Source organism: Sceloporus undulatus, chromosome 3 (genome assembly GCF_019175285.1).
Source record: "Sceloporus undulatus isolate JIND9_A2432 ecotype Alabama chromosome 3, SceUnd_v1.1, whole genome shotgun sequence".
In the NCBI taxonomy this organism is placed as follows: Eukaryota; Metazoa; Chordata; class Lepidosauria; order Squamata; family Phrynosomatidae; genus Sceloporus; species Sceloporus undulatus.
The window spans coordinates 156,738,406-156,752,593 of record NC_056524.1 but is presented as its reverse complement, the minus strand read 5'-3'; the positions used below and the strand labels follow the sequence as shown (position 1 = coordinate 156,752,593).

The following is a 14,188-nucleotide window of genomic DNA, read 5'->3' as shown; positions in this document are numbered from 1 at the left end:
GTTACCCGCCTTGATCCTCAAACAGGAGACATGTGATACAAATAAACATATTATTATTATTATTATTATTATTATTATTATTTTGTGTGGAAATGTCCTAAGTATGATATCCTTGCTACCTTTCCTTATGTTAGATTCTTCATCTTTTATTTTATTTTTTTTATTAAATTTTATTAAATATTAAAAACATACAATAAAGATTTTAAAAATCCATATATCAAATATAATCAAAAATAAAAATATACTTATTATAATGTTCTTCTCCCTCCTTCCCAACTTCCTTGAATACTGACTAATTTTTAACATTATCTACTATTTTCCTACTGAACTCTAACTAGTCCTATTACTGCTGTTGATTCTTTCAAGTTTTCTTAAATAAAATAATCTTCATAGCCTTCCGTATTAACGATTATTCATTATCCCTGTTTTTACTTAACCTAATAAGCTCTAAGTGTTTCTTCTTATATAATTCTTATATACACACAGTTAATATAACAACTCTATTTTTAATTCTCCTTTCAAAATTATCAACAATATTTGTTATTATTATTATTATTTCACAGAGAAGTAACTAACTTTACAGTAACATTACCATCACATATCTGTCTATCACCTTAAAAAAAAAATAAAAAAAAAATTCCTATTTTTACTCTATACTCTAAACATCCTCTATAATAGCATACATCTTATCTTCCTTTAAGTTACCCAGATATGTTTTCCAAACCTTCCACTCTTCATAGAAATCTTCCAAAGGTCTATTTTTCACCAGGTGTGTCAATTTCTCCATCTCGTAAATATCCAGCATTTTCCATCTCCAATCCTCGATTGTTGGGCAGAAATCTTTTTTCCAATTCTGGGCAAGAGTCTTCCTGGCTGCAACTAGCGCCAGTAATATAATTTTTTCATTTTTTTTTTTCATATTCTATGTCCTCCATCATATTTAAGAGATAGAACTTAACAGTCGGTCCTCCCTTCAATCCAAAGATTTTTCTCATCTCTATATGTATATCTTTCCAAAATTTCCTTACAATGGGACAATTCCACCACATATGTAGGTAGCTACCTACCTCTTTGCTACATTTCCAACAGAGATTCCTATTATTTTTAAACATTTTAGATAATCTATGTGGAGTAAGGTACCATCTAAACATGGACTTGTATATATTTTCTTTTAGGTCCACACAGATAATTTGTTTGATTTTTCCCTTCCAAAGTTTCTCCCAATGTTCTAATTGTATTGGTTCATTTATATCTTTGGCCCACTTTATCATGAATTCTTTCACTGTTTCTGATTCCAATTCATACTCTAATATTAATCTATATAAATTTGAAATTTGTTTCTGTGGATTTTTAATTATTCTTTCAAATTTTAAATCTCCTTCCCCAATTCCACCTTCCCTCAAATCAAATATAAAGCGCTCTCGAATTTGTCTATAAGAGAACCAATTACTGTGTATACCCTCCAAATACAAATCCTCTTGCGATTTCATTACCCTTTTACCTTCAGTCTGTTTTGTAATCTCATTGTATGTCACCCAGCCCTCCCTTTTATATTGTTCCCTACCAAAAATAGCTTCATTTGATGATGTCCACAGTGGAATTCTAGGGCACCATTTTTTTCTATATTTTAACCAGACCTTAAACAATAATAATGTTTAAACTATCTACCTTTTGTTTATCATATACTAAATATCCATGCAGGCCAAATTTTAGATCTATTTTTTCCAAATTCAAATTTTTTCTATTTTCCAATCTTATCCAGTCTAACATCCAATCGAGCGCACAAGCTTGGTAATACCATTTAAAATTGGGTAGTGCCAATCCCCCTTTATCCACCGAATCATATAATATTTTCATTTTTATTCTGGGCTTTTTTCCATTCCATATAAATTTAGATAGATCCCTTTCCCACTGTCTAAATGGCATTTCACTAACTATTATAGGGAGACTTTGGAAGAGGAAAATCATTTTTGGAAGAATTACCATCTTTATAATAGCTATCTTTCCCATCCATGAAATTTTTAGGTTTTTCCAATTTGTCAAATCTTTTTTAATATTTTTCCAACTTCTGACATAATTGTTTTCAAAAAGATCTTTATTTTTTGTAGTAATATTGATACCCAAATATTTCACCATTTTTTTTTCTTGAAAACCCGTCTTCTCAATTACATTATTCCTCTCTTCTTTTGTCATATTCATCATCAATATTGCTGTTTTTTTCTTTATTTATTTTGTATCCGGCAACCCTACCAAACTTTTCGAATGTTTCCAATATTACTTCTTTACTTTCTACTGGGTTTGCAATCGTTAGGGTTTAAAAGATTCTTCATCTTTTAAACGGTCAAGCTTGGGGTAACTAACAACTTTTGGGTTCTGTAATCATAACTGTAATTTTTTACTTCAAAAAATAGTCTTTCAAGCTCTGAAGAAAAGCCAAGAATCTACATAATGAGCAGAATAGGGATGCAGAACAAGAAGGGGGAAGTGGAGGAAACTGGAGATTGTCTCTTGTTTGAGCAGAAGGGATTGCTTATCAATATACTTTTTGACAGCCTACACGTGAAAGCAGAATTAAAGTGCCCTAGCACATCTGAAGGTCTAGTCAGTCACAAAGCTTACTACTATAGCTAAAATCCTTTTCATAGTCCCAGATCTAGTAGTGGATTTAATGCTGATGGAATAGGTGATGGTGGTTCAGAAGAAACAGGAGGGGCTCTCTCCTCACTGACCCACCTCACAAAACCATCCAAAATCTGCCCATCAGGTCTCAATGTCTTCTGGCATGGACCAACACACTTTTGGCACCAGATAAATGTTAGGTGATAAACTGTACTGATCAGATTGAGGCTAGTCTATAGAGGCAGCAGAATGGTAGAATCTTCAACTAGAAAAAGAGATTATCCCACTTAAGGCTGCGGGTGGAAGATTACCTTTTTGAACAGTGTGACATATCAAAACCTCCTTGAAGTTTTTTTAAAAGTTGTTTAAAGTCAAAAATTAGTTCTTGTGTCTTCATAATCATGTCTTGAAAATAATGCCTTGAACTCATGGATGAAATGGTTACAGGCACAAATGGAACGAGAACGTGAAGAACATGAGAGGTTAGAAAGAGAGAAAGCACAGGAGTTTCTGCTGGAGCAGAAACGGCAGGCAGAGTTGGAGGTAGGAGAGGCACTGTCAACAGCCATTTTAACTTTTTTTGTGGGTTTTTTGTGGGTTTTTCGGGCTATATGGCCATATTCCAGAAGAGTTTATTCCTGATGTTTCTCCAGCATCTGTGGCTGGCATCTTCAGAGAATTTATTTTAACTGTTTGTCAATATTAGGGGTGGGCAGATTGTCACCCTCAGTTTTGTTCAGGATCTACTTTTCCCCACTACTAAGTTTATTCCATTCCAGTTCCAAACTAGATTGTATTTGCTTAATTTACTTAATGTTGGTTTGGTACAGCATAATATACAGTGGGAGTGCTTATTCCATCATGGTCTTGAACATTAATTTTGAATTCTAGGCAAAGTTAGCAGCCGAAAGAGAGGCAACATCAAAGACCTTAGCTGAATTATCAGATAAATATGGTGCTCCTCATCTGAGTAGAGTTGAGGAGATTGATGAAATGGAACAATCTGAGGTAAGTACAACAACAACAAAATTCACAGTCTTACCTGGCTGGAACAGATTAAAGACCAACAAATCCTTACTGTTGTCTGTTACAGACTGCCAAAATAAAGCTGCTTTGGGTCTCTTTGGAGGTATGCTGTTTAAATGATGCATGCATCCTAAGAATCCGGAAGCTGCACCAAAACTGCACTCCAGTGCTTAGGAATGGAGTGTGGCTTTGGCGTGACCTCCGGACTCTTAGGACCCATGCATCATTTAAATAACATATCTCCAAAGAGGCCTGAAGCAGCTTTATTTTGGCAGTCTGTAACAGGCCTGTGTCTCACAGCTGCAGATCATATGTTTCTAAGAAACCTAGAAACAGGCTATGTAGGCAAGATACATAGCTTGCTGATGCCCCTAAGGAGTTGCCTTTCTGTTGCATATAGCCTCTAAAACTGGAGACTACGTGTAGTGATTGTGACTGGTTGCTATGTATAGGTCTATCCAGCATTAAAGTACTTTATTCCTTTAAAAACTAAGCTTTTCTCCATAATCTATTACGATATAGTAGAATTCTATAAATTAATGAGGAATTTTGTGAAAGATATCACTTATATTATGAACTGGAGGCTGTTCTTTAGGGGACATTGAATTTAACCAAGATTTTTCCATGTCTTATAAAAAAATGGACTTTGGGTCAGAGCAGGCACCCCAAAAAAAGATGCCTTCAGGGCATTATAGGTGTGTGGTGTTGACATGCCACACATCGTGATGACACCCTGAAGTTGCCCAGAAGCCGGGTGGTTGCTCACACATGGGTGGCTTCAAGATGTTCCAGCAGCATTTACATGCTGCTCACTTCCAAAGATTCTTTAAGCAGTCGTGGGGCCATGGAATGGTGCAAAAAGCTGGCTTTTCACTGGCTGAAAAAAGAACAGCTCTTTGCCACTCCTTTTTTGGCCACCTTTAAGGCAGATTGGGGCTGCAGCATGTGGCATGTCTTCAGAAGGGGTGGCTGTCTGTTATGCAGTGTCTGTTTCCCTACTTTGTGTTGACTGTGTGGTCCAGTTTCTACAATGAAAGGTGTGAATGGGCAGGAAGATCCTAAATCATCCATGCCCATTTTACCCACCCACTCCAGTCACTTTCTTCTTCTTTTTTGCTCCACTACAACTGAGTAAACTGAACTGGAAGAAGGGTGCCTTGGAAGAGGAGTTGCAGAGAAAGCAGTTGAAGCAGGGTAGATTGCTTGCTCTATACTAATCCACCCAATTTATTAAAATTGGCTAAGCCCCCCCCCCCTTTTCATATAGAGAGCCTGATTGAAAACAGATCTGCTGTCTTCATAATAAATTAGTCTACAGTTTGTTCAGTCATAATATATGACTAGAAACCATTCCTTTAAGTTTCATATTCTCATATATATTTTTTTGCTATTTTGAGAAGGATGGGATCAGAGTTATCCTCTTCTTTCAGTGATATATAACCTCAGTCTCTATGCAAGTAGTCTTTACGATCACTGTGCCTACTTTGGTGATTACACACACACACAGGGCACAGTGCTACCCTAGACAGGTGACAGGAGAGTTAAGTAGCAGTTCCCTGATCAAGAACATTTAGCTTTGTCACTAAACAGCAGTTCAGTATTTGGAAGTATCCATGACAGTAACATTGATGCAAACCAAATATAGTGTATATGCATCCCTAGTGACTATTAGAAAGTTATATTTTCCTGATTTATTAGGGTTTTGTGTCCAAAGGGACAAATCCCTTCACTTCAGAGAAGAAGTAAAAAGGTGTCCCACCTTTTATTTTACATTGGAAAATATAGTTGGCCCTCCACATTTTCAGGGGTTAGGGGTGCAGGACCCCCATGAATGTGAAAAAATCCTGAATAATCCCTGCCGGAAGCCAGTTACAGGGACAGGTGGGTGGGAGAAGAAGAGGAGGAGCACACATGCTCCTCTGGAGTGGAGCATGTGTGCCCCTGCTCTTCTTCTCCCCCTGCCCTCTCAGTCCTTTAAATGGTTCCTGGCCCCTTTCCTAGTGGGGTGGCTGCCATCGGGAAAAGGGTGAGGAGGATCAATTCACCTCTGCTCCTTTCCTGGTGGGATGGATGCCTTGGGAAGGCAGCTATCCCACAGGGAAAAAGGTGGGGAGGATCAATTCCCCTCTGCCCCTCTGCCGGTGGTGGGATGGTCTGCCGACCTTCTCCCATCTCTAGCCAGCTGTCCTTCTCCCATCTCTAGCCACCTTCTCTAGCCAGCTGTCCCAGGCATGAGAGGAGGAGGTGATCAGAGCTCATGCTCAGATCATGAATAACCACATTTGTGAATGCCATGTCCGCAAATGTGAAGGGCAGACTGTATAAGGAAGAAATAAACACAAAACACCCCCAGTTTAACATTGAATGTACTACTCATTCGACTTACTAAGTCCTCCTCCAACCACAACATCAACAACTAGAAAAACTGAATAGGAACATGTACTTGGTTATCTAAAGGACATTTAAACTTTGCCTCTGCCTATTGCAGATATCTTTATATGTTCTAAAAATCTTTTCATATTTTCACTTTCCTTAATTTATAGCTTAGACTGCCTACTATCGCAGAGTACGAGGATGAAGAGGAGGAGGAGGAGGAGGAGGAAGCATTCTGAAAAAAGATCTTTTCCACCTCCTGCTTTTAATTCTGGAAACTTCAAGGCTTACTGTAAATGTGGATGTCCCACATCAAAGATACTTACATATGTTTGAGTTGAATGGTAAACTTACCCATTTTCTTAAAAATAAAAGCATATTGTACAGGTATAAGAGAGTGACTATTTTCTGGTTCTATCTCTATGGCAGGAGGTGTACATTATGGTCTAATGACTGGTTGAGATAAAACAAAAATCTGGGTCCAATGGAAGATGGTAGACCCTGGACCAATTTAGGATGATCCTCTCTGCTGTTTTAGCCATTCTTGAATCCTGTGGCTAGATCCAGTCTTGCCAAATCTTAGGAAATTATCACATGGGGATAAGATATGGAAGAAAAGTGTTATGCTCTCATCAAGTCGCAGGAAGATTTTCACACAACGTTGTGCACATACCGTACTTGTCCTGTCACTGAAACGCTGTGCTAGTGCAACTTTCCATTAATGACAAAAAAGCGTTAATGGCTTTCCAATAGCACTTTCTTAGTGGTATCGCAAACGTGTGAAAGGCAATCACATTTCAATAGCATCATTGATAATCTGTCATTAAACCTTCTGGAAGTAAATTGAATCCCCCAGTGTGCCATTTGGCAGAATCACTCCATGTATCACACTTGTGAGTCACAGGAACGCTCCTTAGTGGCGAGAGAGTGCTCATTTTTTTTCTCTCCGATCACAACCCCTTCCTTCAACAAATGTAATGTAAAAGCGCTGTTTTACTATTTGTGAATTGTTAATGTCCTGTTATTGCAACACCATATGAAAGTAAGTGTTGCAGTTTTGCCATTGTATCATTCTTGCTAAATAATGTTAGAACAGTTCTATTAAAGTGCAAATAGCCCTTTTGTGCTAATCTTCTATACTGTCCCTATGAGAAGGGCAAGGATGCAAATTCTGGCATCTTTTAGATAGAGTTTTGTTTTCCTTTATATTCACTAACTGAGGTGGAACTGGTCTCAGGACTCCTTTTAGTGATATTCTGAAATAAAAGAAAACACACATACAAAAGGGTTGGTAGATAAAAACATAGACTACAGTAGCCCCTCCATTTTGATGTGGGATCTGTTCCAGATCCCCCCATGGAAATGGAAAATCACCGGTATTCAAGCCCCATTGGCTTGAATGGAAGCATGTGACCCATTTTGTCCCCCTCCACGAATGGGCGAGGGATATGGATTCGAAGTCTGTGCAAACAGAGGGGCGACTGTAGTTGGCTTGTTTGCAGTACTTAAAAATGAATGGATTATGAACCAGCCAAGTGAGAGAAATTTATTTTTACGCTCTTAGGGTTTAAGAATGGAGAAAGATGAAGACACAGCACTACACACACACACACACATCCATTTGTCCATATAATTCTTGCAAATTAATATGAGTTAAAGCTGAGAACTCTTTTGCTGCCCCTGTAAATATTGTATTGATAGCAATATGTCTCTCACAGCTGTTGCCATCTACTACTGCTGAAGGGGATATAAGAGTGAAAATAAATATGTGGCCCAGGACAAGATTGAATTGAAGCTAGCTGTGCAGATCCCTAAAAAGCTAGATGTTTTCTCTCATTCATATATGCATGAATATATGTGTTTCAGAAAAATAAAATATCTTTCTGGCCAACAAATCTTGCCCACATATTCATAACGGCACATTACTAAGCCAATATAATTTTGCCTTCACTCCTCAGAGAAGGAACCTCTTTTTTTCTTTTTCTTTTGCATCAGCAAAGGATGAAAATTGTACACCTGACTAATCTTAGTGTTTTTTAAAAAAATAATAATAATAGTCTTTATTTCAGCCAACAGGCCATTAGACAATAGAGTGTGTATAAAACACATAAAACATTTAAAACATATAATACTTGTTAAAATGGGACTATAAAGCAAATATTCAGAACATACTCATGAGAAGTACATTTATATATATATACAGAAGCACTCTCAAGTATATTGAATAATACTAAACCATAAAACACAAGACCAAGATGGGTATTTGCTTGGATATTCAAGATGCAAAGGACAAGACTTGTTCATTTAATTTGAATCATAATCTTACGTGTTTTGACAGCAGAGAAAAGGAACTTTGCCACTACTTCCGTTTTGCTTTTCTTAGAATCATTTAACAGGTACTCCAAGTACCAGTTGTTAGATCTACCAGGAAACTTAAGCAGGAGGGGAGAAATTAATCTTAGCCTCTCATCCTTGTAAAAGATACAAGAAAATAGGATGTGCTGAGAGACTCAACAGAGCTTTCGCTGCAAGGGCAAACCCGTTCATGGTAGGGGGTTCCCTTAAAGCAACCCTCTAGCACGGCTGAGAGAATAACGTTAAATCTTGCTTTGGTGAACACGGCTCGATATTTTGAGACTAATCTTAGTTGAAATTACATGCATAAACTCATTTTGTAGCAAGAGTCTACATAGTAGATATTTGTATCAGCAGAGCAATAATTTACCTTTAGTTATTATGTTCTTTACCATCTGTTGTGCACTAAGATTCCCCCCCCCCCCATGCACTGTGGCTAAAGAGAAATACTATTCCTACAGTGGCAAAAGTAGATATGACCCATGCAGGATGAATCCTATGAGGCAGTGGGATTACCCCAGGGGCCACTTTATTTCTGAATCTGAATGACACATATTATTATATTATTATTTTATTTATTAGCAGTCATGGGTTTGCTGACATGCAAACATTATATTACTGGATATCATGTTATGGATCTATAGGTTCTGTGGTTTATATACATACACATCAGTTAAATGTTACATCCAGCCTATGGATGTGGGCTGCCTAAGACCAGGGCAGGTAGACATATTTTGTTCTGTTGTCCTTTCATGTACTTTTTAAAATACCTACTTTGCTAGATGGGTCCATAGGGTTTCATCAGGGTGGAGGTTTCTGGCTCTCCAATTGTTTTGGACTTCACCTCTCAGGAGCCCCATCTAGCATAGTCAGTGGTAAGGGACTATGGGAGTTATAATTCATGCTATCTGAAAGGCCTAAAATTTCCCTAAGTTAAGTCCTGAGGACAGTGAAAAAACATTTGAATAAGCAGAATTAAAATAAATGTAATGAGATGTAGAGCAAGGGTTTGGGTTCTTTTTAAAACAAATAAATGAGTATGAGGAAAAGCATATATGTCTTACCTGCTGGCCTTGTGGGTGCACTGAAACTATGTAAAAAGTTTTTTATTATGAAGGTCTCAAAATGCTCACTTTGCAGTGACTCTGATAGTTTGAATTTAACTTTTTACAGATATACGTACATACACATATACATAGTTATATACAGTCAGCCCTCCTTATCCACAGGTTTTTTATCCACAGATTCAAGCATACATGGATGGAAAATATTCAAAAAATTTATAAATTCCAAATAGCAAAGCTTGATTCTCCATTTGCTAGAAGGGACACCATTTTGCTATGCCATTATATTTAATGGGATTTGAGCATCCACAAATTTTGTTATAGATGGGGGATCTTGGAACCAAACCCCAGTGTATAACAAGGGTCCACTGTACAATCAGTTCATACAGACAAATTACGCCCCCCCTGGGCAAAAAGGGTTATTCAGAGATTATGTTATTTATGCGGCAATTACTTAAGACTTATTTAAGTCACAGCTGACAAAAAAGTATCAAGTCTATGAAATGAAAGTACAGTATAATATACAAGATATCAGAGGAAAAGAAACAAATTTCAGAGAAGATATAACACAATTGTTAAATGTGCAAAGGAAAAAAACTTGGGTTAAAGCATCAAATAGCAATGGCTCTTACATTAAAAATGTGCATATGCAAAATTAGCTACAGTTTAGTACTTACAGTACACTGCATTTGTCCCTACCTTTCTACCAGCCCTCTGAGTCTGAGCTTCACCAGGAGAAAATAAAAAATAGAATAAAAAGAAATGAAGGAAAATCTATTATTATTATTATTATTATTATTATTAGTTCCTACCCACCTCTCCCCATGGATCAAGGCAGAGGACAACAACAATTAAAAAACAAACAACATCAGTTACAACATATTGGTTAAAACTTGCATCAGTTTAAATGGACAAGTAAGATGTGTACATACAATCCACATCTACTACAGTTCATCATTTAAAATTCACAATTTAAATAAATAAACCAAGGGTTATTCAGAACTATCCCCAAGCCAAACTCAAGCCCTAAATGGGCAGTAGTGGTGAAATGGTGTTGTTAACTGCTATCAAGCTGATGTCAACTTATAGTAATCCCATGAATGAGATATTTCCAGGTCCTCCTATCATCAACAGCATTGCAGACTCAGGGCTTGATTGAGTCTCTACATCTGGAATTCAGCCTTCCTCTTTTCCTAGTGCCTCCTACCTCACCAAACATTATTGTCTTTCCTAGTTTGTGTCTTCTTATGATATGGGCAAAGTACAACAGTCTCGGTGCAGTCATCTTGATATCTAGGAAGAGTCCAGGCTTTATTTTTGGGGGGGGGGGGGCTTTAGAACCCATTTATTTGTCTTTTTAGCAGTCCACAATATTTGTAGAATTCTTCTCCAGTACCACATTTCAAATGAGTTGATTTTCATCCTGTCAGGTCTCTTCACTGTCCAGCTTTCACAACCATACATAGAAATGGGGAATGCAATGGCATGCATGGACAATCCTAACCTTAGCATTCAGTTATATATCTTTACACTTCAGGATCTGATCTAGTTCCTTCACAGCTGCACTTCCAAGTCCTAGTCAGCTGATTTCTTGACTGCAGTTAATGACTGAGCCAAGGTATGGACAAGCTTGAGCTATTTCAATGTCTTCTTCATCTATTTTAAAGTTATGTAAGTCCTCTCTGGTCATTATTTTTCTTTTTCTTAATGTTCAACTGGTGTGTGTAAAAGTTAAAAGGGAAATGTCTAGTGAGAGAAGAGGAAAAAGAGATTAATCAGAGTTATCCAAAATGGTCTGTAGAATACTCAACATTCATAAACATCTATGTGTGTGCGCATGTGCTCTCATGTTGCCAGTCAATATAACCCACTGTAGAAGCTGAACCATCTTGCAGCATTAAAAGGTGGAGGGCAAATTAAGGCCCAAAATTTGATTTTTTAAAAAGTAAAATTAAATGAGAGAAATGGAAAGCAAGAGAGCTTCTGTCCTGAGGCGCAAAAGGTTGTCTTTGCCCTAACAGAACCTTTTCTGCTCGTAATTGTATTTTAGTTCTGTATTGGTAGATGGTAAAGAGGAAAAATGCATCCCACCCCTTTTATTTTTCCTATTTAAATGCAAAATGCTTTTCTTTCAAGGCAAATAAAGAAATAAATTTATTGTTACTATATTATGTGGGTAATTCTGGGCACAGAGCCATTGGTAATAACAACTTGGTAGTTTCTTCACATGATTCTATTGTCTCATGGCTTGGCCAAGGCCTTGTGATCATAAAACTATTTATCTGCCTTTTTTGCTCATTCCAGATTCTAAAAGTGCTGGCCAACAAAGGTCCTCTCTTTGAGCAGGAAACTGTCAGACATGTTGTGTATGAACCAAAGTTATGTGCTTTCCCCCCCGCTGTTCCATCCCATGGCACTATAGGACTTCTCTTCACAGCCCCAGACCCCCAAAGCAAGAAGCAAGCACAATGATCACATTGTTTTCTCCAATTGCATAGTTTCACAATGTGTGAAGAAGAAGAATGTTTGACATTTAAAATTCTGTTCTGACATGAGGAGCCAGGATAGGACCAGCTGTCACAGTTGGTTAAGGCTAAGTCAGAATCTGAAGGAGCATATCAGGTCAAGATGTGTTCCAATGAACTATGACTGGAGCCTAACATAACTGGGCAACATGTGGAGGTTTATCAGCATCTGCAGATTTTTGATTTGACAGGAATCTCTTTCACCTAGTGTCCTGAGAGACTATTAAGACTGGTAGTAGGAAAAAGTGCTACCTATATTATATACTGACTTGTATTTAACTGCCTGAGAGACAGCATGGTGTAGTGGGTTGAGTGTAGGACTCTGCATATTGGGGTTTGAGTACCCACTCAGCCATGGAAACCAGCTGGTATGAACTTGAAAACTGATTTCTAAAGATAGGCACTCATCACATGACAACTAATCCATGATGACAATTTAACAAAATAGCAATTATGAGTTCCTCACTAAGCATTTAACAAACTGTATATAACGGGCTGTTTCATACTCTATCGGTTTTATCTGTAACTGGGTAAAGACATAAGCCTGAGATTTGTGTATCCTTCTCCTGTAGAATCTTGAGTCCGAAACTGTTTATACACATGGTGCCCCTATATAATTTTGCATCCCATTTTCATGGTAGATAGACTATCCAACTGCGGTTTGTTCAGACAGACCTTTAACTCCATACATTTCATCTCATTGTAAAGACTCTGTATCAAAGTTGTGTGCATGAACACCTATGCCTCATTTCATACATATCTGGTTTGTTAGTGAACTACAACTATGTGAGAGGCTGTTATTATAAACACCCACACTGTTTAAGCCATAAATTAGTGACTCTCCAGCCTTTCAGATACTGATGAACAAAAGCTTTAATTAAAGCTAACCACTGATGGGGAATGCAGTGGTCTAGTGGTTAAGATGTCAATTCTGATGATCGGAAGATCAGAAGGTTGGCAGTTTGAGGTCCAAGTACTACATGATGGGGTGAGCTCCCGTCACTAGCCTCAGCTTCTGCCATCCTAGCAGTTCGAAAGCATGCAAATGCAAGTAGATAAATAGGTACTACTTTGGTGGGAAGTGGACTGTAATAACCTTTGGTGCAGCCATGCTGGCCACATGACCACCAGAGCAGTCCTTGGACAACACTGACTCTTTGGCTAAGTAATGGAGATTCATGTCAAGGGACTACCTTTACCTTTACTTTACCACCACTGATAAAGTTAGCTAGAATCCATGGGAATTTAAGCTTACGTATTGCTTTAAACTTACTCTTTTGTGAGAAAAGACACCCCTTAGTGCTCAATAAGCAATGCATATTTGATTAAATGCAAGAGATGATCTGTATGGCTGAAAAAAGGAAGAGTGAAGACGAGATGAGACATGTAGTGAAAGCAGACATGGTATAAATGAGAGGACTAAATTATATTTTGGTGCCAAGCAATTCAAGATTCCTGAGGCTCTGCCCCATCAGAGTTTCTGGGTGTGTGGCAGGAAGCTATCCAACCATGCCCTTCCATTTTCACCCACCTCCCAAGCAGAATAACTTACGTAGGTTATTGGCTGCATGGCAACACACCTCTTTGGTTCATTATTATCTCAAAACTATGTTGTTCTTGCCATTTGTAGGTGGATCAGTGAGAAAAGCAGGGAAAGAAGAGGAGTGTGGGTGGATATATTTATTTAGCTGATAACTTTGTAAACTTGCAAGGAAACTTTTACTGGTGACTTTGTATGACATTAACTTCCTTTTGCACGGCATTCATTAATTATAGCAAATATGCAGGTTAAGGGAAAGAGAAGAAAGGATGGTAATACTCTCATGGGTTGCATCCATACTGCAGAAATAATCCAGTTTGACCATACTTTAACTGCCATGGCTCAATGCCATGGAATTCTGGGAACTGTAGTTTCATGAGATATTTGACCTTCTCTGTCAGAGAGCTCAGATGCCTAATAAAACTACAGTTCCCAGAATTTTCTAACATTGAACCATGCAGTTAAAGTGGTGTTGCACTAGATTATTTCTTCAGTGCAGATGCAGCCATGATGACATTTAGAACAGTGGACAACATGTGGCTTTCCAGGTAGTTCTGGACTGCAACTCCTACCAGCTCAAACCAGCACATCCAACAGTGAAGACTGGTGAGAGCTGTAGTCCAACAGTATTTGGAAGGCCACAAGTTGCCCTTGCCTGATTTGAAATGTCTTCAACCAATGTAGGC

The 14,188-nt window shown here is 37.9% G+C and overlaps 2 protein-coding genes across 9 annotated transcripts in view; one reads left to right on the top strand and one right to left on the bottom strand.

The window, feature by feature from the left end:
- Positions 1-6,408, top strand: part of DYDC1 (DPY30 domain containing 1) — an 11,071-nt gene extending 4,663 nt beyond the window's left edge. For 5 of the 6 annotated variants that reach the window (XM_042458201.1, XM_042458203.1, XM_042458202.1 and 2 more), the window contains 3 exons: positions 3,067-3,162; positions 3,511-3,627; positions 6,189-6,408. In XM_042458201.1, coding sequence (XP_042314135.1) covers positions 3,067-3,162; positions 3,511-3,627; positions 6,189-6,257 — 282 coding nt within the window. In that variant the 3' untranslated portion in view covers positions 6,258-6,408. The remainder of the gene's footprint in view (positions 1-3,066; positions 3,163-3,510; positions 3,628-6,188) is intronic. The other variant, XM_042458204.1, reaches the window with a different exon arrangement.
- LOC121925718 (DPY30 domain-containing protein 1-like) overlaps positions 1-10,713 on the bottom strand; it is a 24,022-nt gene extending 13,309 nt beyond the window's left edge. The window contains exons 1-2 of one of the 3 annotated variants that reach the window (XM_042458207.1): positions 10,500-10,713; positions 10,115-10,162 (exon numbers count right to left, since the gene is read on the bottom strand). The gene's annotated coding sequence lies outside the window, so the exon portion shown is untranslated. Of the gene's footprint in view, positions 1-10,114 lie in introns of all 3 variants that reach the window. The other 2 variants (XM_042458208.1, XM_042458210.1) reach the window with 2 other exon arrangements.
- Between the last annotated feature and the right edge of the window lie 3,475 nt (positions 10,714-14,188).